Here is a 27118-nt window from a genome sequence, read left to right as displayed (position 1 = left end):
CCTTAAAACAACTTTAAAAGTGTATTAGCATCATATCAACCACTGTAATTGTGTTACATATAAACACTGACATGCACCGACATGCTCAGTCTTCCTGGTATTAGAGGCAGTAGTAGCCAGCCATGAAGAGAATCGTTTTCCGACCAGGCACAATGCCACCAATCAGAGATGGATTTTCTTCCATCAGCCTCCTGGGGCTTTACATATGCTTCTAAAACCAGAGCCGACAAAACAGCTTGCATGGTGGTCTTATGGTTTGCCCACTTGTAGTGTATAGCTCTGGGCTGTTTCAAACCCAGATGCATGAGCTCTCTCCTCTTGCTCCGACTCTTCAAGATTCCTTATTCGGAAGGACTTAGCCTAGCTACTCAATTCTCTGGGTGCGACTGACGCATTTGTCCCAAATTGGGTCAGTCCAAGAGATCAGATCCCTCACAAGTCAGCACATTGGACAGCATAACAGGAAACTGAAATTTGGTCTGACCCCCAGCATCCTCGTCATATCACCATCCTTCCAACCACCCATCTAATCCCGGCTGTGCTGGGATGAAGACTTCCCGTGGGGACCATCCCCCCCAAAAAAAAGACAAATCTGAAACCTATTAATAAAACAGAACACTCACATTTCCAGCATACTCACACTAATCTCAGGCAGCTGTTATCTCTAAGCAGGAAGTGCTTTCTGGGCTGCCGTGCTGACAGGGGCGTACCCAGTAAACGGGCTGAAAGTGATAAGATAGTTAGTGTTTGAGGGGTGATCTGTCTATTTTCCAGAATGTTACAGAACCCTGAGAGTCCAGCTCTGCGGAATATTCATTGCTTATGGTGGCCCACTTTGGCAATGTACTACACTGAGTCCTACTAAAGAGGGCAATGCATGATGGGGACCTCTCTGTACAGATCAACGCTTCTCAGTACAGGCGGCTTCAGTGTGTCGAACTATATACGCAAATTCACGGTAAGATCCTGAATTCAAGCAAAGGGAAGCAGAAAAATCAGTTTGTATAGAATATATCTTAAAAAATATTTGAAAATGTTTTAGTTGAAAATGTAATTATGTATATATATAAACCTATTTTTAATATGCAGTTGCTTTTGAGAGACTTTGCACTTTTACGTTATTAGGACATTGTCATTTACTAATAAACTGCTCTTTTTAGGAGCTAAATCAGTCTTTTAAAGCTGCCCTTATTTAAGTGACTGTTAATTTAAGACTCTCTCATGACAAAAAATTATTATAATAATTTTGTTTGCAGATGCATACCCCTTTTAATATAAATATGGTTTGTAATTCTGAGGAGGAGATAGAACTGTTAAACAAGTTCAGGGTTGCTATTACCACTCAAATGTGTGATTACTTTATTTGCTTACTTTGTTTAAAAGCTTCTTTCTTGAGACATTTTTTTTACTTTTCTTTTTTGTGGCAAATCATCTCAGCATTGTTGCAAATTGCTGCACATGTTTTTGACAACAGTGCCCTTTGGACTTCTGACAAATTGATCATTGTCTGTAACATTGATTACACAGCACAATCTCATCTCTTTTGTCAGCGCAAAGACGAAACAAGGAAAGGCAATTAGCTTTCGTGAGAGAGTGAAGAAGAGAAATAATTTATTTCGAGAAAGCATATTTAGTTTAGCCTATTAAAGAGATAACAACTGATTCAATTTTAATTAATCCCGACACTTCATAGCACTCAAAGTGAATTTGTATTGAAAGGTTTGAACCGTAATGGGATTTACATCAAATTTACACACCGTCCCCTTGAGTGCTCTTGTCAAAGACAGAAGTGGGATATGGACCCATCTGCTCTTTCAATATTTAACATTAAGGGACCCTGCCATGTCAAACATTTATGTGAGGGCACAGAAGGGACTGTAAAATGAGACTACAGTCCAAACATTCCCTTCAGAGAGGGCAAGGATATACTCCACTGTGTACAACAGCATCCATTAACAAAGCCACATCATTTCTATCAGGCTCATGATATACCACAAGTACAGCAGTTTAGCAGCAGACTTGCATTTCTCCTTTTAATGCACACTGTGTACTCGACTTGTTTGTGTGACATTTTAAATGAATATCAGAGATCAAAGAGGTTTTAATATATTAAGCAGTGTTAAAGTTATGTTTATCTCTGTCAAACAGATATTCTTTCCTAGTGATGTTCGCTATCTTACTGGCCCGAGTTATGTTGTGGACTGGAAATTGAGTTGCTTATGTTGTGCCAGCTTGTAATAACAGATACCCCCCTTCATCCCACCACCAACACTAGTCAGCATGGAGCCACATTCCTATGGCTGTCCTGACCGTGGCCTCCAGCTCTATTACATAATAAGGTTATACTATATTGTGAGTATTGTGTTTTGGCAGTCGAACACAGCAGAAAGCCATGTTCTTGCAGAAGGATTCAGACAAAAAGTCCTTGGCTTACACATTTAGAATTGGCATTAGAAACAGCACATCCAGAGAGTTCAAGGTTCCCTCCCAGAAGGATTGTTGATACCATGCTACTATTTGAGCTACAGGAATGCTGAGCTTTTGGCAAGTTATGTATATAAACAAATATTTTATTTATTTTTATGTTCCTTTCAATTAATAAGTTCTTTAAAACCTCTGAATAGATTTTAAGTAATATAAAATAGGGTGAAACTTTACAACAGCATTCAGTTTTTTACTAGTCTAGGCTAATTCATTAATTAATATAACTTATAAATCTAGCTTATTGCTAATCATGTTAATTCACAAATTCATTAGCGTGTTGATTTATACAACTTTTAGTGTAATGTATAAATATAAATTAATATTAACATATTAACAAAAAATAAAATAAAATCTTGATTGTTAACTAATTGTAAATAAATTATATTAAAAAAATTGCATGCACGCACTGATTGATGAACTTTGTCTTTAAATGATTTTATTTGTGTTCATGATTATGTTTGTTTTGTTATGTTTATCGCTTGTTGTAGCCTAATGATTCAGTATTCACCATGGTTTCATTCCAGATGAGGTGAGAGAGAGGCAGTTGTAGCATATCATTAATTCTCATACCCATGTCCACAGAGGTTTATTTTTACTTAAAATGTCAACCAATGTCACGTCACTTTCCAATGACGAGGGTGTTATAGGTGATATATAGTTGTGATAGGGTGGATCCAATGGTTGAATCTCAAAGGAAAATGGATTCTACTGAGTAGCAATGAATTAAAAAAGAAAACGTGATAAGAAAATGAAAGAGGGAGATTTCGTCTTTCTTTTCTCTACCTAATGACTGGCCATTTACAGAGGTCATTCCTTGCGTGCCCACCTGTCAGCAGCATCTGCTGAGGAGAATTTAAATGTTTTGGTGACGTCAAGAGAGCGCTGGAACTTTGGCAATCACCGAGGCCCACTATAGGTCATATAAAAGGCCTGTGGAGAGTGAGAGAGAGAGAGAAGGGGACGCAAAATAGAAGTGGAGAGATAAGATACCCAATGGAGGTGTTTATTTAAGTGGTGTCATGTCTCTGGCATGTACCAACAACAGGGTTGTCTGAGCTGTCTGTTTTGTGAGAGGCACACAATACCTTAGACAAGAGTAGAGACCAACGGGGGAACTGATCAGTGGGACTTCTTCTATTTCTGCATTTTCTCATTGCACTGAGTGTGACTGGGGCAGCCATGAGTAAACAGACTCTGGCCACTTGTATTGCCAAGATGTATGAAGGCAGCAGGCTGGAGAACTCTGGAACTCCGTCTGGGACAGTCAAGAAGCCGAGTCCAACTCTGATAGGTAGTCTGAGCAATGTGGAGGTCAAGTTAAACAACCTGGAGGGGAAGGTGGAACAGATTGAACTTACCCAGACAGAGGTGCTTCACAAGCTGACCTTATTGTGTCATGGGATGGAAGCACTAGAAAGGAGCCTTTTGCAGCACAAGCAGGGTGCTCAAGAATCAAACGGGATCAAAAATGGCCAGCGAGAGAGCAACAAGCTCCCTTTGCTGACTGAGGTCAGATCACTTTGTGGGGAAACTGTGGATCTGCTTCATAATCTCAAGCAGGAGAGTCAGCAGCAGAGAAAAAAGATCGAATGTATGGAAAGTTCTTTGTCCACTCTGGAGAAAGTAATAGGGTATGTGGGAGATGCTTTCCGTAACTCAAAAATAGTGGAGTTCATCCTCAGTGGAGTGGTGCCATGGAGAAGACAAGGCCTTCTGGACACTGTAGAGGAAGAGGTCAGTAAGATCCTGGTCATCCAAGATCTCTGCAGCAAAAAAATACAGAGGTTATCTGATATCCAGTATAACAGGAGATATAATGAGGTTAAGTCTGAGCTGTTTATTTTCCAAACTGTTTACAACAGATGGAGCTGTCGCTGAAAATGAGGACAAATTCAAAACAGCCTGCAATGTTAAACAATATCTAATGTGCAAGATATTGATGTTTGGATTGATGAAAAGAGCATAGTAAAGACTGAACATGCTGTATAGACCTCAATTTGTTCTAAGATTAGATCCTTTATGTATCATTAGAATGTACATTATGCACGTTATCATTTCATTTAGTTGCATTACACACACTGTAAAAAAAAAAAAAAGTTGAGAAAACTTAAAAGTTTAAGGCAACCAGCTGCAGGACATTTTTGAGTTTTCTCAACTTACGTGTTTGAGTAATCTCAACTTTTCTCAGCTTTTTTCATGTTAAATAGTTGAATAAACTTTAAAAACTGAATTTGTCATACAAATTCAATTTTGTAAGTTGGATTTTTTACAGTGCAGCGTTTCAGTGTGCAGCTGCACTGAAAAAAAAAAAGAAGGTTATTTTACCTTAAATTACATTAAATTGAAAAACATTACAAAATTAGTTGAATTATAACTTGAGTTAAAGCAATGTAAAAAATAGATGTTGTCATAACTTTATGTGTCATATAATTTTTACAGTGTGTCAGGTGGTCTTTAAAGCTCAAAAGATGACTAAATATAATTTAGAGTTGCATGACAAAGATAGAAATACCCCATAGTTCACAGTAATGCATTTACCCAATGGTCAAACTAGACAAAGCTAAAATCCCCTTTTCTTTCATAGATAGAAAGGAAAAAAGGGAAATGTCCCTGCAATCTTATCCACCATTTACTCTGTTGGCTGATCTATTCTTGCTAGCAAGCATGTTAAGTTTACAGCCAATCTAACCTTTTACCAAGGTTGCTATTTTATCTATGATGAGGCTGAACGGGCCTCGTGTTTCAAATTCCTAGACTGGATGTGTGACTGAGCTGATGGTGACTGAGTATAACCCAGTTTTGCAATAGCAAAACCACAGTTTAAAACCAAACCTTTATCATACGTAGGCTACTTTAAGTACAGTGTAAATGTGAATTTCTCTCAGAACAGCTTGTCAGATGACATATTCCATTTCTTTTTAACTGGAGTGGTTGTACATAGACATATGCCTAGTAGCCTATATTGTTAATTAAGGACTGCATCTCTTTTGTATCCAAGTAAAATTACAATAGTTGGCTTAGGCTAGAAAATGGAACCCTTCCACACTGTGTATAACAAGCAGACCTGTTGTCAAACAGTGTAATTATACCAAGCACTTCATGCAGCAAATGTCAAAAAGCACAAAATGGAATGTTTTGTGACAGATGTGGGTGAACATGAAGCTGCATAAGTGCCATTCTGTAAACTGGTTGACTATTATAATACTGCTCCACCATAATCAGCGTCATCATGTTTTCTTATAATTCAAACACCCACATAATGTTTAAAGATTACTCATTGAAGTGTCTTAACTTTGCCAAATTAAATCCATAAAAACATCCAATGCAATGTTTGAGGGAATATTTAATTGGCTCTCTAAGTTCTGCTCTGTTAATATGTTATTACAAAACGTACACTTCTTTTTCAGGACTTAGAAGAAAGCTGACAAAGTGAAATAAAAGTTCAAACCAATCAATACTGCATAAAAAAACAACAAAAGTATATCTTTTTTTCACAGAAAAACAAACCAGATGGCAACAGCTTTAAACCAAATGACAGTTACTGCCACCAGAGCACACAGACTTCAGAGGAGTTTAAAGAAGTGATTACAGGTATGAATAAAATTATGGACTAAATGTGTATTATTAAGTGACGGCTTGTGAGAAGTGATATGTCAGAGCCTTTTCCTGCATGCCATGTTTTAGCCTGACTCTGTGATTATCCACAGCTGAGCCTGAGCTGCAGAAGCCAGAGGTCACTGTTCCCACTGATCCCAGCAGCCTACCTTCTCCTGAAGCCCTTAGAGGAGCAAGTGAACCTCTGATACCTGTTAGTACAGGAGAAAGCTCCAAAGACTTACGAAAGGCCAAGGAAGTCACCGTGAAGAGCAGAGCGCCTGCGCAGGTCCAGACATTTGGTCCTGAAGTCCAGCTGGAGGCTGAGGATATTGACGTATATTGTGTACCCAAGCAAGAGACAGATAACTCAACCGCCACACAAGCTAATGCTGAATGTGTCACTGTGACAACAACTGAAGTGGAAAAAGATCTGTCTCTTCAGCAAGAGAGGTGACAAATTACAAATTGCTGCCATTTAAGCTGAATGGAATCGCTCAACGAAAAATGCTGTGAAAATTTGCGCATTTTCCTTCTGCATTGAATTTTAAAAGGGATGTTGTCAATGATATGTTGGTTTTTCTAAGACTGTAGCAGAAAGTGTCAAAAATGACTATAGGCTGAAAGGGAAACGGGTTATAACGGAAGATTATATATATATATAGCCTAACGGATCATTGGCCACCTTTGGAGATAATTACATAGCAGCTGATGCCAGTGAGGACGCCACTAATACTCTAATAGACTATTATACTTTTCTCCAACAGATAAGAACTACAGTATATAGAAGATTAGAGATTAGACACCTCACATATACAGAGTATTGTAATTAACCCTGCTAATGTGGCCAGAACAATAGTCAAAGAGGTTGCAATATAAAATAATACTTGTGAAAAATATAACATTTGAGCATTTTCAGTGAATATTACTAAATAACATCTCTGAACAGACCAGAAAATAAATATCACATCTAGAACAGCTCCTTCCTAAATCCAATAAGGCACAATCATACAGCCATGCCTTTCTCCTCTGTCGTAAGAGTTTTACAAGGCAGAGTGCTGATAATGCACCTGCAAGTGCCCTGTATTTTTAATGTGTTAGTTGTATGTTTTGTACTGAGGCACAAAAGACCCGCTGCCTGAAATAATAGGCTGTTGTGCATGCTGGAAAGTATAATTCATCAGACTAATGGCCAAGGTCTTGAGATTACACAATCGCAGTGGTGACTGAATGTATGCTGCCAGCCTGCCAGGCATTATGAGTTTTAGGCCATTTATTTTTATACAAAACATTCCAGTTAAGGACCTTGTTGTGTTATTGGGTTTGTTGGGCTGTTGTTCGTAGTAGCCTCTCACATGCAGCCACATAATATTTCATAGACAACACACTTATTATAAGGACACCTACATGCCTACTATGCTGCATTTGCTGATTCCCATTACATATTTTTAACTGATTGATTACATATATCAAGGTCTCACATACATGGTTATACCTTTGAAAAATGAACAAATGGTTGTTCTTTTGATTATTCACAGGGCTCATGAACAGGCAGATGTTTCACAGGATGGCGATGAGGCTTCACTCGAGTCGATAGAAACTCCCACACTGTTTGGACAACAAGTGGAAACGAAGGTTGAGGTTCCTCATAAACAGACAGAGGTTTCACAGGTTGGTGACGAGGCCCTTTTGAAACAACAGCTGGAGAAGAAGGTGGATGTTCCTCGCAAACCTCAACTCTGCACCAAAGAGCCTGTCAACAAGGATGCAGAGGTTAAGTCACAACATAAAGACACAGTAGAGATGGTAGCACCTGTGCCAAAACATGATGAGAGAAATTCAGGATCTAAACCAGCTATCAAGAAAAATGAAAATAAAACTGCTGAGAATATTTTGGAGTCTGACCCAATAAAGAACTGTGCAGCTCCTAGTCCACAAAACGCAACCCTTGTTGATGAAGAAAAAGAAAAATCAGCACCTCTGAGAAAAGCAGAGACACATCTACTGATCATCGGTGAGTGATTCATTCCTTGAAGTGAAAGTGTGTTAATATGCACTCACTAATTGCTAAGGATGGAAATCTTGAAATAAATATTTATGATTCCGGATCCTTAAAGTCACCATAAAAAAAAAAAAAAAAAAAAAAAAAGATAAATAATTTCCATGCACATCAATATTTTTTTTAATTTACATGCCCTCGTAATGTTTAATCAGCAACTTCTCTTCTATGATGACGTGTTCACTGCCGTGAGGTTGTCACGACCTGTCACTCATGTAGCTCGACTATAGCCTACACAAAAACCTGATTATCACTGATTATAACTGCGCATGTAAACGTACTTATTCCTTTGAAAATAAGTGAAATGTGTCTTTGTATTAGGGGAGTGCCCGAAGTCGATTACATTATTCGGAAAGGCACGAATAATGGCTTCAAAACAAATAGGCTAACGAATAACTGACACAAGTCACTCCTCGTGTTTACTGGATCACAGGTGAGCCAGGAGATAGCAGTTGCACCATGTTATAGACTAGGCCTACATAAACATCTAAAATCTCAATGCAATAATGAGTGTGTGTGAATGACGGAGAACAAACTTTATGAATGAAAGTCAAAGCCGCGTATACGAGTGCATCTCTCAGAAATCAGAGCTTGGCAAGAGTAACTAAAATACTACATCATACACATATTTGATATGTATATTTAAATGATTTAAGCCTTGTACACGAATGAATGAAATAGGCTAACAGCACAATCACAAATCAAACAGTGTGTTGCAGCAGTCTCTGCGCGTCTCCGTCTCTCAGAAAACAAACCAGCTCTCTATCAAGAGTGATTGCCTATCTGTAAGATAGCCTACTGAATTGTACACATGTTCTACTACTTGATATGACTATTTAAATGATACACGAATGAACGAATGAATGTAATAAGCACACGCAACCCGTGTTGGCACACACGCACAATTCCAGATCAAACAGTGCATTGCCGTCTCTGCGCGTCTCCATCTCCCAGAAACCAAATTTGTAGCCCATAATCAACTAAGATGCATATACATTTTCTACTAGGCTACTTTGTAGCCTATGATATGATAAACTAGGCTACATTATATTTCTCTGTCTCATTATTTCCTGGAGACGGCATTTACGCTACCCATGCAGTAGCCTAAACAATTACCGTCTTTCAACGTTGAAATATGGTTGAAAATAAGTTGGTCTGCCTTGGACTGGTTTACGACGTGATTTCAACTAAGTAGTTTCGGCCAGACTGTTTGACTACGTGTTTTCAACTGATCATCTAAGATACCACATGTTTTCAACGTATAATCTAAGACAGGATAAGTCACATGCTAAAATAATGGAGAAAAACAAACTACCAAACCATGTTCATTATTATCTCAAATAAATTGAAAGAGTTTTACATATTCCATCAAGACGTTGAAAAGTCGTAATTAGACGTTGAAGATTTACGTCTATTCAACGTCTAATAGACGACTTTTTGCTAGCTGGGAAGTATATTCTTTATAATTCGGGAACACCCCTACTATGAATGATTTACTAAAATAATCATCTCATGAGTCATTCATTTTGGGAGTCAGATTACACTGCAATGTGGTTTTGATTCACTAAAAATAACCGTCTCATAAGAGTAATTAGTTCGGGAGTTGGACTAAACTGGTTGAACTGTATGTGCTGGTTGCACTTTTTTGATTCACTAAAAACAGCTGGCTACAATATGCTGTAAAACTGGCTAAGAAATAAGAACCGATACTTGGTTCCCAACCCTACACTGGAAAAGGCATTGACAGCAATGTATGCATGTCATGAGCAGTCATGCATGTTATCTGAGCAAATTTGTTTTAGAAGATGAGCAAACAGTGGACATCATGTGACAGAAATGATCAGTTAGGCTTTAAACTTAAATTTAAAATCAAATCCATAATTTGTAATTAGAACTATACAGCTTGTAGTGTTCAATAAAACCAGCATACTGATATTTGTTTTCTAGATGACAGTCCACCTCTTCCAGCTCCATTTGAGCATCGCATCGTCAGTGCCAAGCAGGTTCCCATGAACTCATATTACGCAGTCAACCCCAATGATGTGCTGGGCGGGTGAGTCCATGTGCTAATGGATAAACACATTAGTTTACCCCAAAATAAAAATTCTGTCATCATTTAGGCTATTTGTGTTGTTTCAAACCTGTATGACTTGCTTTCTTCTGTGGAACATAAAAGAAGATATTTTGAAGAATGTTAGAACCAAACTTTTACGCTCCACAAAAGACAAAATATTATACAGGTTTGGATCGGCATGAGGGTGAGTAAATGATGACAGAATTTTCGTATTTTGTTGAATTATCAAAACCATTTAATAGTACTTGCTTAATTTAACCTGTGTGTAATCAAGTCAAGTTATGTCAAGTCACCTTTATTTTTATAACGCTTTATACAATACAGATAGTTTCATAGCAGCTTTACAGTGATCAACAAGAAAATAATGATTTGATGCAAACTGAATTCAATTCTGCTGTTAAGAAGTTCTAAAAAGACTGCCATTCTTCATTTGAAAACACTGTTGATTCAGTTTGGTTTAATAACTGTGTAAATTCGATTAATTATGTCATTATCCAGCTCAGTTCAGTTAATATTAGATACGGATACGGAACAGATATGGCTGACTATGATAACCTCTGGATAAGAATGAGACAGACTAATGTTAGCATAGACATCATTCCTCTTACAATGTAATAAGTACATCGGATGTTGTGGGAAGTGTTCCCGGTTTCAGTTGACCTAATTAATGCAGCCTACCAATCCTTTAAGGGATTTGAATCATAGAAATTCATCTCGAACAGTGCTAGGAAAACTATTCCAAAGGATCTACCGCCTGCAGTTGATTTTGATATTCTGTTGATCTTTGATATATCGACTGGCCAGAATTTTGAGATTGCAATAGACGTGAAGGACTATAATGTGTTAGAGCTTTCTCAAGTACTGAGGAGTTAAACAATTCAGGGCTTTATAAGTAATCAACAAGATTTTAAAATGTATGAGATGGGAGCCAATGCAGTGTTGACGGAAACAGGCTAATATGGTTTTAAAGTAGTTTTTTTTTAAAGTAAAGTTTTTTTATTAAGCGCGCAGGGCAACCACCCAGTAGAGCATTACAATAATCTAGCCTTGAGGTCATGACAGCATTTACTAACTTTTCGGCTTTTGTCATTAAGAGCATATGTCATAATTTAGAGATATTTTTAAGATGGAAAAATAAGGTTTTGTAAATGCTAGAAAGTAGAAACGTGGCTTTGAAATGAAATACTGCTATCAAAGAGCACACCCAGGTTCCCAACTGATGACGAATACTAAATAAAGCATCCATCACGTGTTAGAGAGTATTCCAGGTTATTATGTGCAGACTTTATTAGTCCAATCTCTTTTTTTTCTTTTTTTTTTAAATTTTGTTGTAGGAAATTACTAGTCATCCAATTTTTTGTATGCATTCAGTTTGTTTTGTGAATTGGTATATTTTGTCAGGCCGCAAAGAAATATAGAGCTGAGTATCATCATAACAGTGAAAACTAAAATATTTTGATAATACTTAAATATCTGATATTGGCTAACATTTATTCTTGGCACTATCTGTATATTGTTTCTTCCCAGTTATATCTGACATGCTGACATTAGTGCAGCAGATTAGGTTGTGGGGAGTAGCTGGGGGGCTGGGGACTTTTTCTCCAGGACCGGTAGATGGAACATATAGCATGAGTTGAATGACTGGTACACGCAGACAAGGGCTCATTTGCACCCCCTCTCCACTCTTGTTCCACATACGCCACAAATAAGTAAGCACTGGCTTGTTTTTGACTCATCATCGGCAGAGTTTATTTTGGGCAGCTGTTGAGCTGGTCTGTTTGCATTGGTATTATTTTCAGCCACAGCAGCAGCCATCTTGACATAAACACGCAATCTCACCCCATGGAAACACAGCTCCAAGTAAATAGGCAGCCCAGTAAGTGCAGAGTGAGAAGAACAGCAGCAGAGAGTGATATAACTTTCACAAAGGTTGAAGTGATGTCCATAATCCATTAAATGAAATCTGTGTTTACGTGTGTTATTGCAGAGGCCGTTTTGGACAGGTACACAAGTGTGCAGAGTTGTCGTCTGGTCTTATGCTTGCTGCTAAAATTATAAAGGTCCGGGGAATGAAAGAGAGGGTGAGTACAAAGCATTTATAAGCATTAGCATCTCAAACATGTTTACCCCCCTTGCTCTCTCTTTCTCTCCCCTCCCACTCCAATCTGTCCATCACTCTGTTCCTGTTAGGATGCTTTATGAGAACATTTCCTTGACAACTGCTGACAGTTCTGCACATGAGCATATGAACAAATACGCACACATTCACACACAGACACTTGCCCTCCCGCAAATAACATAATAACACACATAGTCCCTCAAGGATATGGAAGCGCATGTTGTTTCTAGTATCTGCATTAAAAACAAAACATACTTTCAAGTAGAAAAGAACACAATATTTATATGGTGAACATCATTTCACCAAGTGCAACATGTTCCTTCAGCATCTGTGTTGATCCTGAAACAACATTCAGATTTGAGGGATAAGTTTAAAGTTTATGTGAAGTTCAGGCTTACAACAAGGGTCAGGTGCTTTTACATTAGTGTTATTCACCTATCACTTCCCTCTGATTTTAAGGATAACTTATGGGTAGGTTTAGGATTAGGGGTAGGGATAGGATTAGGACAAAATTTTGGGACAAGAATGTTGTTCCAGGATCAGTAAAATATGTTGATCCAGGAACATGTCTTACTTGGCAACGAAAGATTTACATTTCACATTACACTGTATATATATATATATATATACGGTGTAATGTGAATTATAAATCTTTTCTTTGCACAGAATAACATGTGCTACTTTTATCTGTTCCCTTCATCCTCCATGCTTCAACAAGTGCTGATAATTACATATAATGATGGCACTTCTGTCATAAGCAGCACTTGCCCTCAATGCAATGCCATTCCCTGCCCTATGATCTGTCTGTTGCCACCATTAGAGAGTAATCAGACAGGAATGGACAAATGCAGATAATTTTCACTCTCTCATGTTTTAATTTCTGCCACTCGACACAAATGTCAAAGGAGTAAAAGAATTCAACACACAATCACATACAGTGTACATACACTCTAAGCTTCATTTGCATTTCGAAATGCTCCTTCTTAGTGGCAACATGATGTGCGGTTCCTGCGGCATGTGCCGTCTGCTCCAATGTATGCCGGAGAGAGACAGAGAAGGGATATGGGATAATTGAATGCTTTTTGTGGGTCAGAGAATGGAGGACAGGAAGAGAGTAACTAGGGCAGACAATTACAGGGTTGGCAAAGGCTGTCAAGCCCCCATTCCGAAATGCTTGTTTTTGCTATACCCAATTCAGTCATTCACTTCAAGCTATTTAACTGTGCAATTTAATTTCTGAAAAAGCTTCTCTCTTACTAATGACCTAATTTTTAACACTGCTGTTATTATCCTTTGGAGAGTAATAACAACACAATTTCAAAACCTTAAAATATAGGCTTTAGAAAGCTGTTGCAGATTAAAATGCATTTACATTTATTTGTGCTTTCATTCCAGGATGAAGTGAAAAATGAGATTGGAGTTATGAACCAGTTAAACCATGTGAATCTGATTCAGCTGTATGATGCTTTCGAGTCTCGGACTAACCTCACACTCATTATGGAATAGTAAGTAAACCACAGAGAGATCTTAGTTCAAATTAGAATGATTGTTTCCAAGTACTAGAAAGGTTAGATTAAATAGCTCGAATTCTAAAAATAAACAAGTTCTGCAAAAAAAGAATATATTTAATTGCTATTGTTCTAAATTATAATTGTAACTGTTCATTCAGGCTGATTAGTGGCTTTGGACAGTATTCATCAGGCCTCATTTGCAAAGCAAATTTTCTCTCCTGGCCTGGTCCTCACATTCTGTCACAAGAACATAGACCTCCCACACATGCCACTTTGGTGTGTGTGTCATCTTCATGTCTTGTCCACAAATTAAATTAACTTTTTTTTTATGGTATTGAATTTACAAAAAAGCTTTTAACTGTATGATATAGCGGCGAATATTCATATTTGTAATACAAGACATAACTGTAAATTATGACGATTTTTGGAAGATGGATATTGTTATATGAAGGTACCACAACAAGGACCGAGTATCAAAATTCTGTTTTGTTTTAGCATTTAAAACTACTGGCACCCACATGGCTTAAGCCACTTAATTTCAATATGCATGTCCAAATAGACTGAACTAAAAGAGAGGAGTTAATTTGTGATGGTTTGTTTATTTCAGTGTGGAAGGTGGTGAATTGTTTGACCGAATCATTGATGAGAATTACCAGCTGACGGAGATGGATGCCATTGTGTTTACCAGGCAGATTTGTGAGGGGGTTCAGTACCTTCACCAGCAGTACATTCTCCATTTAGATCTTAAGGTAAACTCCACACACCGCACTGAATGTTATAATGTGATACTAAAGGGATTAGCAGTGCATATAGTGTCGGGTATCTCTATGGAAAAACCCACCAGTGAATCACCCACGTATGTCAACATCAGCAGTCTGAATGTTGCACATTTGAATTAGCACACTGCCAGTGGGCTTGTGCCTTGTGTTGTTGTTAGCATGTTGTGTATTGGAATATGGAATGCATACAATGTTATAGGATGTTGTACCCCTATACCCCGGCCATAACAATACATTTGAATCCTGTATTTAGTTTTAAATACTTTTTTTATGTTGTTATTGTCTTAGAATTAATAATCAGTTTAAATGTATTTTAAATCTCTCTTATTTCTTTCTAATATACATTTTTTTTTCTGCAATATAGCCAGAAAATATCTTATGTGTGAACACCACAGGCAATCAGATCAAGATCATTGACTTTGGACTCGCCAGAAAGTAAGTAAGCAGACCTCATTAAATTATCTTGTTATTAAATAGTAGACTTATTGACATCTCATATTTTTTAAGTCTACAAAAGAAGCACTTTTCTCAGTCTTGGGTAATTATGTCCCTAATTTCACACATAAAACAAAGGATGTGTTTATAGCTGGCATCATGTCTTCTGATTCACACCACTGTGCTGTCACCATGACTACAGTCACATTCCTTCATGTGTGATCATTTTTGAGAGCTTTGTTTAATCCAAAGTGACTTGGAAATGAGGAAGACTACAACAAAAGCAATGCATACAACTGAGAAGTGGCACAATACAAAGTACCAGAATTGCTCAAAGAATTACAAAAGAAAAGAACAGAGTGAGAAAAGTACAGAGTCAGGTCCTCACAGGGGAGTTGTGTGTTTTCTGAAAGTGGAGAGGGATTCATTTTGGTGGAGTTGGGAAGATTATTATTGGGTACATTGAATGTGATTTTAAAACTCTTATATGCACCTCACAAATATGCAGATGTGTGTGGAGGTAGAGGTACAGATCCAGTGACTATTTTGATACGTTGAGTTGAGGAATGCATGTGGCCTGCAACTGGGATCATTGGGATCGACAGAGTGCAAAAACGCATAACTGAACGGTCTTTGTTTTGTGGTCTTTGATGCTCAGCTAATTTAAGTCAAAAAGTACTTATAGATTCTTAGCTGACCAGGGGCCTCATTTATAAAGCTTGCGTACGCACAAAACGGGGCTGAAAACATGCGTACGCCAGTTCCTGCGCAAAAGGTGGGATTTATGAAGAAAAACTTGACGTGAAAATATGCGCACCTACACGCAAACTCTGACCCATGCGTACGCACATTTTGGAGACGGAGCAGTTTGGCGACACCGATGGTGAGTTGGAGTTAAATGTCTTTTTGGTCACTTTTAGAATTTAGAATTAAAATTAAACATAATACAGAAAGATAATACAAATATAATTTCCCTCACCAAGCCTGTCACTTGAAGCAAATATCCATTCCTTCTTATGTCCGCGCCAGCGAGCGCGTTGGGCCGTTTAGTGAAACTGACGCAGTTTAAATAAATAAAATAATGATTTAAACTATGTTTTACTTCTGATATAAACATTTAGATTAAATATGCCATTCAAATTATGGAGTTAAACACTTAAACATGAAATCATACTGAAAAGTTACAACATTTTTTTATATTCAATTCAATCAATAGAAATATTTGTTGTGGATGCGATTGTTTTTGAACACTTTTCCTGTGGCGTGCTGTGTTTTAATGTTTTAACCACAGAGATAATTGCTTATCATGATAATACCAGATTGTCTGAGAAAATAGTTTCGTGCAAATAATGCCCAAGGCCTATCTGTTTCCATAAAAAATATAAATCAATTAAAAATACAATTCGGCAAGTGGAAAAGATTGAGAAAAACTTTCTCTGAAATGTATTTTACACTATTTGATTTATGTAGGCTATTCAAAAACAAGGCAAGGATAACTACTTGATTTGTATTAATGTAATGTTTCTTGTACCGTTTATATCATTTGCATATGATTATTCATCCACGTGATAACGTTTAAGTTATCACGTGGATGAATAATCATATGCAAATGATATGTAGATGAGGATCTGCATAGTAAAACTAGGCGTTGTAAGCTCCATATATGGTTATTTCGGGGTGGAGACGCATGTACGCACAATCTTCCGCTGACTGGGATTTATAAAGTGAATTCTGCGCAGGTTCTGGCGTACGCACGGTTTTAGAAGTCTGAATATTTTTTTGCGTACGCCATTTTTGGCTTTTGTGCGTACGTACACTTTTAGTAAGGTTCCTACGCACAGTTTTATAAATGAGGCCCCTGGTGTTTTCACTGGCAAGGTTTTGTTGAATCAGGTTTGGTTGTGAGTTAGTGAGTTTGGGTTTGGTTTTTCATATGGGTATGATACAGGATCCAAAAACAAAAATGTGTTTGTCCCTCCCACCAGGTATAGACCCAGAGAAAAGCTGAAGGTCAACTTTGGAACCCCAGAGTTCCTGGCACCAGAAGTTGTCAACTATGACTTTGTGTCATTTCCTACAGACATGTGGAGTGTTGGTGTCATCACATACATGCTGTGAGTACGCAACTAGGCAGTAAGGCAGATCTACAAATTTTAATAGAACTTCCAAATTTGAACAGAATCTGTACAATTGCCATTAAAGAGTCAGAATCGACATTCATAAAGTATGAATTATTATTTGATGATTTATGCATTATAGAAGTTTCACTTTCTTCATACTCTGAATTGCACAGTGGCGTAGACTCTTGAGTGAAATATCAGAGAGATCAAAAGCCAAATGCAAATGGAACGCATATGAAAGCTTTAGAGGGTTCTTCTAAGAGCCCTCATCATTCAATAGAGCCCTGATAAAAGGGCACCAGTGCCGTACAGCTCAGAAAGCATGTTACTAATGCTGCTCTGATGCTGTCAAAAAACAAACATACATACAAACAAACAAAATCCTGTACACACAAACAAACACAATGTCCCATCATGTCTGATCCTGTGCACTCATCACTCTGGTCTACATGAGCAGTGCTGCTGTACTGGCCATAGATGACCCACTGCTCTGGCTAATAGTGGTCAAGCCTCAATGAATGAATCAATTACTTGACAGCTGTTGGTGGAGATTTAGGGATTGCCCATCCAGAGAATATGTGTTTAACCTACTTCACACTTCTCTAAGAACTGAACATCCAGAAGTCTCCATGTATGTATTGTATTAAAGGAATAGTTCATTTCAAAATGAAAATTCTGTCATCATTTACTCACCCTCAAGTTGTTTCAAATCTGTAATTCTTTCTTCTGCTAAACACATAAGAAGATATTTTGAAGAATGTCGGTAACCAAACAGTTGATAGACCCCATTGACTTCCATAGTATTTTTTTTACATCAACAGGGTACATCAACTGTCTGGTTACCGACATTCTTCAAAATATCTTCTTATGTGTTTAGCAGAAGAAAGAAATTCATACAGGTTTGAAACAACTTGAGGGTGAGTAAATGATGACAGAATTTTCATTTTGAAGTGAACTATTCCTTAAACTTAATTATGGCTTTTTATTTAACAGCTGTCATTACTGTTTTTGTCCTCATTTTAAAGTGTTTAGATACCGGTTTCGCATTAAGGTTGCATATTCATTTATATGTAGATTTATATATTTTGTAATTTAATTAAAAATATATCTTTTTATTTTCATATTTGTTCACTAACGCTTTACAACAAGGTTTAGTATGTTTAGTATGAACATTAATTCATGCATTAAGTATCAATTGTTAACTGTTCATAATTCATAATAAATGAACTAATTTATACAACTTGAAATGTTGAAAATGTATTAGAATATATAGAAATGACATTCACTTCACCATTCACCATTTATTCATTAAATGGAAGATTTTAACCAAAGCATACTAATGAGCAAAAATACAAATACAATTGATTAATCGTGAGAAGACAACAATATTTGCAGTGCTCCAATATGAACATTTTAAAAGTAGAGCAGAATGGTACAGAGGTGTAAATGCACCTTTTTAGTTCCTCATTTTTTTAGGTCAAAACTAAGGGTTAACAGATTTTCTGGGTTATTCACACTCCCTGTGATTTCTTTTCTTCTTCTTTTTTTCAGTTTGAGTGGCCTTTCTCCATTCATGGGTGACAATGACACAGAAACAATGAACAACATTCTGCACGCCAAATGGGAATTTGACGCAGAGGCATTTGAAAATGTGTCAGAAGAAGCTAAAGACTTCATTTCCAGTCTCCTTGTGCCTGCTAAATGGTATTCATCTATCAATATTCCGCTTATGGAAAACCTTAGAATATAGCCTGGATGCCAGCCGAACTTTTGAGTTCACAATATTTGAGGTCGGGAAGTTCGGTCTGGACAGAGCAGGTTAGAAAATATCGATAGCGCATTAATTTTAAAAGAGGAACAGACAACCGCGATCAAGGCATTTGTCGATCGGAAAGATGAATGAAGAACATACGTCACTTACTCCGTTGCTCTGATTGGTTGTAGGTCTATCCAATTAGAAAGAGGTATTTTCTTTCCTGGTTCGGTTGAAAACACGCTCCTTCATCACAGCCCAATGGAGCAGTATCAGAGTCATATTCTGACTAGAATCTGAGTATGACGACGTCAGGCTACTTAGAATATACCGCAAGTCAAGTTTTCTATCCCACATAATTCTATATAGCCTCTCTTCTATTATTTCTCCTCCTTTCTGGTCTCTTTTCTTGTGGATTTAAGAGCCTCACTTTTCTCTTCCATCTCTCAGTCATTGTCCTGTACTGCAGGTTCCCTTAATGCAGTGGTTCTCAATTCCAGTCCTCGGGACCCCTTGCTCTGCACATTTTGTATGTCTCCCTTATTTAACACACCTGAACCAGATCATCAGCTCATTAGGAGAGACTCCATGAACTGAACTGAGTGTGTCAGATAAGAGAGACATACAAAATGTGCAGAGCAAGGGGTCCCGAGGACTGGAATTGAGAACCACTGCCTTAATGCATCCTGACATCAAAACTGAAACCTCTGAAAATGCAGTGCTGTACACCAAAAATGGCCACAAATAACATATAATTGGCCGGTGATGTAACATGGCCTGGAGCAGTTTAGAGCATTTGAAGCTCACCCTCACATTGGTCTGTCTTAGCTAACCTCTCCCACACAAGGGGTGTAATGCTCAGCTGGCATGGCATGAGATAATAGCAGGCTGGCACAACAGGTTGCCATGAGAGGGCGCATTGTCTTTTGCCCACCATCTTACCACAGTCTACGCAGTAAAAGAGATGATTCAGTGCACTTTGACAAGGTGCATTTAGACACAGCATGACACCCACCCTGGCCTTCCTCCCTTCTCTTTATCTGTGGTGACAATGTTGTCTAATAACCTCATCACAGCCCCCCCACACACGCCATGTGATTCATCTCACCCTTGAACATTCATGCTTTCAGACGACTAGTGGATTAATTGCATGATGACAATGTAGTATAATCAGTTGGATTGTCTTTCTTACTGGTAAAAATGCACTTGCGCACAATTCTCAAATCTTACGCTGTCTTTCGGGGAGGTCGACTTATTTAATTAAGAACATTCCGTTCAGTAATTTTCAGGGTGCCATCTATTCCTCTCACTCAAAATTGTCTGCCTTTTGTCTCCGTTAGCCAGATGTTAGCATGTTTAGCCACACATTTGCACAGTTAGCCAAACCTTACCACAGGTTCCGTTCCAATACCCCCACTTGCGCAAAGTTCAGTGCCCTATCATTAAAACTTTATTTTAAAGTGCAAAGTATTGAAAATCAAAATTAGTAAATAATGCTCTGTAAAAAAAAAAAAGAACATGCTTTTTTACAAGTGTGTCACATCAAGTAATCAAAAGTTCTACACACACTTGCAGTCTTTACGCCGACTTGAAAACTTGGAAATATTGCAGATAAATGAGTGGTCAAGTAAAAAGATTGCAAGTGTGAGTATTGGGATGGGAAAGGCCAGCAGCTGTTAGTACAGTTAGTCAAACTATAGTTTCATATAAACTTTAAATATATATTATATATAAATGTGTAATAAAGTGACCTTAGGCCTACTAATGTTTGTTGACATCTCTTATAAATTGTAAGTGCTCAATCAATGATCAAAACAAATCTCTGTCTAAGGCTATATGATTCATAGTCATTACACAGAAGGGCCTGAATTGTATTCTGCATCTTATGGAACTGTTTTTTCTTTGTGTGCCAGATGTTTTTAAGACCTTAATGTTTCTGTGTTTGCGTGGTTTCTATGGCAGCAGCCGTCTGAGCGCATCAGGATGCATGAAGCATAGCTGGTTAAATAACCTGGAGGACAAAGCCAAGATGTACAAAGTTCGGCTCAAGTCACAACTGAGGCTTCAGCGTTACCTTGCTGCTCACCATCAGTGGAAGGTATGGAATCATTAGTCAGCGCATTTTCGATTTTTAAATGGATTTATACGGTGTTCGCATACCAGCACAACACATGATCCTGCTCTTATGTTAACTCTTTTTGTTTTTACAGAAACATTTCTACGCGGTCGCTGCAGCAAACAGGTTGAAGAGGTTTCAGCAGAGCAGATCAGTTAATGTGCCAAATTAGTTATTAACCTGGAGGACATTGTCAGTAGCTTGAGAGGACATCACAGTATCACACACTGGAAAATGAACATGTCTCAAGTTGTAGAATGATTTGAAATGGCTTTGTAGAAAGTGTTTAATATGCTCTTGCCTTGTTTATAGCCAGTGTAATAGTATCTTGTTAAAAAGTGTCTTTTTATGTACCTTGTTTGAAACACTGTTGCATTTAATTTCCACTTCATCGTGCTTTCACACCAGGAGTGTACGGCATGGATGGCAGGGTGTGCTTTTGAACCACATGAAAAAGCTGTTGTCCCTTCTGTGAAGGTGTTTTTCTTGGGCACTACTGCCTTATCCTAGTATTTGAAAGAAAGTGTTTTTGGTTCTCAACTCATGGTTTCAGTATTTTATATTAGTAAAAAAAAAAAAAACCCTAGCATGAAGATTTGATGTAGAAACACTGTGGTCATCCTAAATGTTTTGTTTAGCACATTGATTAGATCCGGAAACAAAATCTGAATAAGAGACTAAACTGGCATGGTCTGTTTTTATTTTTCAGAATTCTCATTTTATTTTCGCTGGTTGTTCAAGAACATTTGAATGTTAATATTGTGACTTGAAACTGCTTTCTATGAATTTATTGCATTTGTACACATTTCTATGGTAATAGCATAACCACAAATACATGCACAAAAGTGGTTTTGCTCTTGTCATAGCGACTGTGCACTGAAGTTAGCACAGAATTATAGGGCAGATCTGTTTTCTCTATCATAGTTCATAGAGTGTGCTTGTATAGAAATCATTTTTTAACAATATTGTGACAAATAGCCTCTGTAGAAAATTAGTGTTTAATCAAGACATTAAAAAACATGAGAAACCAAGAAAATTAAACTGTCTTGAATACACATTTTATTCACATCAAAATCAAAGCAGATGTGCCATGTATTATTGAAACAAATTGATAAATCACATCTAGATGATATTGAATGCATTGTACACCTCCAATGAGATTTTAAGGTGATTCAAACCAATATCACAGAACACTGAGAAATTAAGTCATATTGTCACCAGACATAATCATCCAAACCATGTCAGACTAAACAACACAAATTCAACAATTGGAAAGTCTTTGCACAATATCTAAAATAGTAACTATCTTTGACCTGGCAAATGGCAATAAAATAAAACAGAGATAAAAAGAGCCTCAATTCCTCTGGAAATGTCTGTATGTGGATGAAACAGTTTCACACAAGAAGCCAGAGGGGGGCAGGCAACTTCTCTTGGTAGAGTATTAAATCCAACTCAAAAGTTCCTGTTGACATTATGCAGAGCCATAATTAAATAAATGGGAAACTTAAAACCTTCAAGAATCTACAGCCTTTGCTTTTAATGCATTTTCAAGGATTTTTCTTTTCCACTCCTCATAAATTTGTGTCTCTTCCTCCTCTGTCTTTTCAACTCGCTCTTGCTTAGGAGATGTTGCAATCTTCCCATCTGGAAAAAACACACAAAAAACAAAAAAACAAAGACAATCACATTTATCATCAAACATGAAAGATAAGTTCTGTCTTTTATTAGATATTACATCTAGAAGTATTCATTATTAGTCTTATTGCTCTAAGAAAATGATTTTATTTCCACATGTTGAAGACATGCTTAAGAACAGAAAAGGTTACATTGATAATCATTCACTGCACATAATGGCAGCTGATGGGTAGAAATCATTTGCCATTATTAGTTATTGTGACAAGCGGGTGGATTTCTTACCATCTTCTGCCGTTTCTAGCATTTCAGTGAGCGACTTCTGCCTCTTTTGACCAGTTTTGACTGGTTTCTCCACAGATGAAGCCTCTTCTAAGGGTACAGAGAGATATTAGAGTGAGTCAGTCTGCTTAATTTCACAATATGTACATGCTGATCTTTGTTCAACTACACAAAAAATACACATCGTCTAATTGTGGTATGCCAGTCGCCACGGAAACTAACGCAATGTCTGTTTCTTCATGACAAATCTCTTTGAAGTAATATTTTTCTTTTATAATTTAAACCAAGATTAAAAGTTGTGCATCTTCAATCAATGTCTTTGAGCATCTATTCGCTTTAATTAGGCAATGCGTCATTTTCTAAAAAGCTTTTGTTAGAAGGAGTCACACTTACTGCAGATCTCCTGTCCACATTTCTGGAACTGTGTGCACAGCCGATCAAAGATGCCCTTCTTTGCTCCAGATGAAGAGGCTAATTTCCTGTCAGTTTTGATTTTCATGCACCTTCAAACAGGAAGGACAGAACCAATTTATTTTTCCATTTTCAATAATTAAATGTAAATCAGGTGCAGTTTAGATTTAGAGATTTCTGTGACATGTTGACATGCATAAAATCCTTTTAACACCATCTGGGAGCTTGAGTTTATTATTGTACAGTAACAGATTTTGGTTGGATAGCAATAACCCGACAGTCACACAGTCTCAGTATGGCTGGATTCCTTATGTGAGCACTCACTTTCATAGAGTCTAATATGTAGATAACCTAGCTCTAAGGACAAGGAACAAACATGTGATGGCCAATCCAAGATTTGACCTTTCCAAATGTAAATTTAGCTCCAAATTAATCTGTATGAAATTCACTTCTCATACCCTCATTCAGTGGTGTAACGAGCCAACACCGGGCCCTTATGCAGGATTACTTCAGGTCGACTCTGCACCATCCTTTTGTTTTTTTTGTTGCGAGATCTGATCTGTTATCCAGATACAGAAGCCACTTGATGTAGACAGGTGTATGTCCTGATTGGCTTATGATCCGATCTGCTTGATCAGATCACGGTGATCGCATGTTAATGCCAAGTGTAAACGCAGCCTAAGAGATGAGATGACTGACAAAATCAGGAGTAGCCTACGCGCACCACAAAAAAAACCTGGTGACGGCACACCATAACACATTGTTACTCACTGCTATGACTACACTTTTGTGTCTGTAATTTGACGACGACTCCATCTCGATATTGTCTGTCTCAAGTTCAACGTTTTTACTGTTTTGCACGCAATACGTATGTTCACTTACCATATCCGGGATTTGAATTGTGACCCGGGGATTCCCCAGTCCCAATTTGTAACAAATTACACCAAAATCCATCATTGTTCATTTCAAACATGTATTTAATGATCAGTAAAATATGTTGTTGTCATTATTTATTCAAATAAATTCGCGATAAAGTAAAATGCGATCAGACTAAAAATTGTAAAATGCGATAGGGGGCCCCGGCTGTCAATCAATATCTTCCAGTCACGCGGGCCCCTGATTGGTCCGGGCCCATAAGCAACCGCGTACCCTGCTTACCGATAGTTACGCCTGTGCCCTCATTTTAAAGTACTTATGGCCTCACTGTACTTTGACCACACAGTGAAGAGCTTAATCAGGTTTTCAAGAGACAGTGGAGCTCCCATCTAGAGCCCTGCGCGGGACTGTTTTCTTCATCCTGCTCCCGCCCGCGCCCGCCGAATTTCTGACCATTACCGCCCGCTCCCGCAACGTATGTGTTACACTCCCGCCCGCTCCCGCAATATGTATGTCCACTCCCGCCCGCTCCCGCAATATGTAACGTTATGTCCACTCCCGCCCGCACCCGCAAAACTCTGAGAATTTATTCCCGCACAATAATAGAGATGCGTTGATTTTGTGTCTTCTCCCGTCCCGCAGGAAAAAACACGTATTTGTATTGCTATTATTAAAGAGATTCATGGGGTTGTTTGTTTCGTTTCCTTGACCGGCATGTATTCTGGACACATACACACAGGACAAATGGAGGAAATCGAGTGTATGCTGTTTTTGGATGGTTTTGTTTTTGTTTTTGCTGTTTTTTATTCAGGATACTCCGTCTGGCGCGTGCAATGATGATGCAGTGAATAGTAATGATTCTCTCTGACCAATCAGCAGTCTGCCGTGTTTTCACGTCACATTTTAGTATCGCCTCAGCTCGCTCAGAACCTCGCCGGAGGTGGTACGAAAAAAAGTACCTGGAAGCAGGTACAGGTACAACTTTAACACAGTGGAAAACCAAACAAAGGCGAGGTGAGTCGAGCCGAGCCGAGCTGGTACTGTGTAGTGGAAAAGCGGCATTATTGACATCTCCATCATGTCGCTAGACTACCTCCCGATCCCGCAGTGTTTTTTTTTAGCCGCCCATTCCCGCCCACAGCAAAGTTCAAACCGCCCGCTCCCGCGAGATTTGCGTTGGGTCCTGCGGGACCCGGCGGGACTCAATCCCAATGCAGCCCTCTACTCCCATCAATATTTATATCTAATGTGAGTGTCAAACACCTAATCATCCATCAACAAGTATTTTTGAACCATCCATTATTTGACTCAGTGATGATGTGTAATTACAGCAGATTTCAGGGCTTCAAAATACTCACTTGCATGCTGCATATAGAGCTGCTGTGGTAAAGAGAGACTTAGACAGGTCAAGGTCTTGTTGCTGAGCTGCGGGTAAACTGGTCTCATACCTTAAACAAATACATGCAGTTTAAATCAAGTCATTCAGAATCAAGTCAAGCTGATTGCACTGATGCAATGTGAAGTCTCACCGTTCAAGGATCTGAGAGGCCACTTTAACTGCTTCTAAACACCCATACTGCACTGCAAGATCTCTGAGACCCAGGCTTGACTGCAGGCCCAGCATGCACTCCATTGACTTCAAATTGCTGGAGTAAACCTTAGGACTCAGGCCGGATAGTTTGACGGCATACTCCTATCCGGCAGAATTTTGAAAGAATATTATTTTTGTACATTTATTGCAAGAAAGAATGTTTACGTATATAATACATGTTAGATATGTACAGCATACTGCGTAAACCATTCAATGTTTATTGTGCAAAATTACTATACATTTTTACAAAATTACGACTACACCTAATTTTTTTTTTAAGTTATACAGTGGATGAGCAATTCTTAATATTACATGAGCCGTGACGCATGAAGAAAACAGAATATTTCTAAATTATGCAAAAAGTGTTTAAATATTATTTGTGTGCATTTAAGATTGAACAATTGTAGCAAAATAGTCTTGACAAGACGAAGGAATAGGCCAATTCTTTAAGATAATGATTATCATTAACAATAATTATAATTGTCATGCACAAAGCTACTTTACTACACATGACTTGAGACGGAATGACACTGGTGGTAATTTTAATGACTTTCAGGGGGAAAGAGATATATAAAAAAAGAGAGACAATTTTCCTATTATGCATACATGGCCACTATTGGACAGCGTTAGTAAATATTAAAGTTAATAGACAAATAAATGTGTGAGAATGCGAAAAAATACTCACGCATATGCATATTAGATAACAACATACTTAAGTGTGCATGTATGCATGTCTGTACATCATATGTGTATGCTTGTGTTACACATCACAACACACATTAAGGGAAAAGGATCTTGCCTTGTCTACAGGAAATTTCATTGAAGTCGCTGCCAACTCAAGGCAAATAAGGGCCTTACTGGTGGCTGTCACAGAACCCAGTCCAACACATTTCACTTGGGATAATCGCATGTACTCTTCTGCTTGGCTGAAAATGAATCCGAATTAGTTCTGTTGTTATACTGACATGTTCACTTCTGACTGAACCAATGTCTTCCCAAAACAAGCGAGTGGCTAATATATTGCAACACTTACCTCAATACTTTAACAGCTGTTATACCGATCTTCGAAGCAAGCTTACTAAACAACTCTTTATCCATTTGTAAAGTTGTTCGATCCTCTCACCACCTCAACACAGCAGAATCCTTCACCACACTTCGCAAAGAGACAGGCTGATTTCGCGGGAAAACAAACACGTGTCACACTAGAAATAAACGTTCTAACCGGCCATTGGTGGATCAAGAAAATGGGCGTGGAAAGCGTCGTTCGGGTAAAACATTGATA

The 27118-nt window shown here is 38.0% G+C and overlaps 2 protein-coding genes across 3 annotated transcripts; one reads left to right on the top strand and one right to left on the bottom strand.

Moving 5' to 3' along the window:
- The first annotated feature begins 617 nt into the window (after positions 1 to 617).
- Positions 618 to 22559, top strand: mylk3 (myosin light chain kinase 3). Of its 2 annotated transcripts, none has more exons than XM_084404862.1 (13): positions 618 to 958; positions 5982 to 6075; positions 6192 to 6531; positions 7617 to 8092; positions 10085 to 10190; positions 12199 to 12292; positions 13726 to 13835; positions 14449 to 14590; positions 14985 to 15055; positions 17041 to 17169; positions 18727 to 18879; positions 20891 to 21026; positions 21139 to 22369. In XM_084404862.1, exons 1-13 carry the CDS (start codon positions 878 to 880, stop codon positions 21214 to 21216), a joined length of 2010 nt encoding a protein of 669 aa, XP_084260988.1. In that variant the 5' UTR covers positions 618 to 877; the 3' UTR covers positions 21217 to 22369. The 2 variants fall into 2 exon arrangements, with proteins under 2 accessions (XP_084260988.1, XP_084260987.1); XM_084404861.1 differs by lacking the exon at positions 618 to 958 and adding an exon at positions 3417 to 4218 and having other exon boundaries at positions 21139 to 22559.
- Positions 22087 to 27058, bottom strand: orc6 (origin recognition complex, subunit 6). Its single transcript, XM_084404863.1, has 7 exons — positions 26870 to 27058; positions 26636 to 26762; positions 25775 to 25938; positions 25604 to 25693; positions 23352 to 23461; positions 22962 to 23048; positions 22087 to 22688 (listed from the first exon to the last, which is right to left on the bottom strand). The coding sequence occupies exons 1-7, from the start codon at positions 26932 to 26934 to the stop codon at positions 22558 to 22560; spliced, it is 774 nt and encodes a 257-aa protein (XP_084260989.1). The 5' UTR covers positions 26935 to 27058; the 3' UTR covers positions 22087 to 22557.
- Between the last annotated feature and the right edge of the window lie 60 nt (positions 27059 to 27118).

Source organism: Rutilus rutilus (assembly GCF_951802725.1).
Source record: "Rutilus rutilus genome assembly, chromosome: 3".
Lineage (NCBI taxonomy): Eukaryota > Metazoa > Chordata > Actinopteri > Cypriniformes > Leuciscidae > Rutilus > Rutilus rutilus.
Note: the sequence above shows the minus strand (reverse complement) of the source record. Positions and strands in the feature narration are given on the sequence as shown.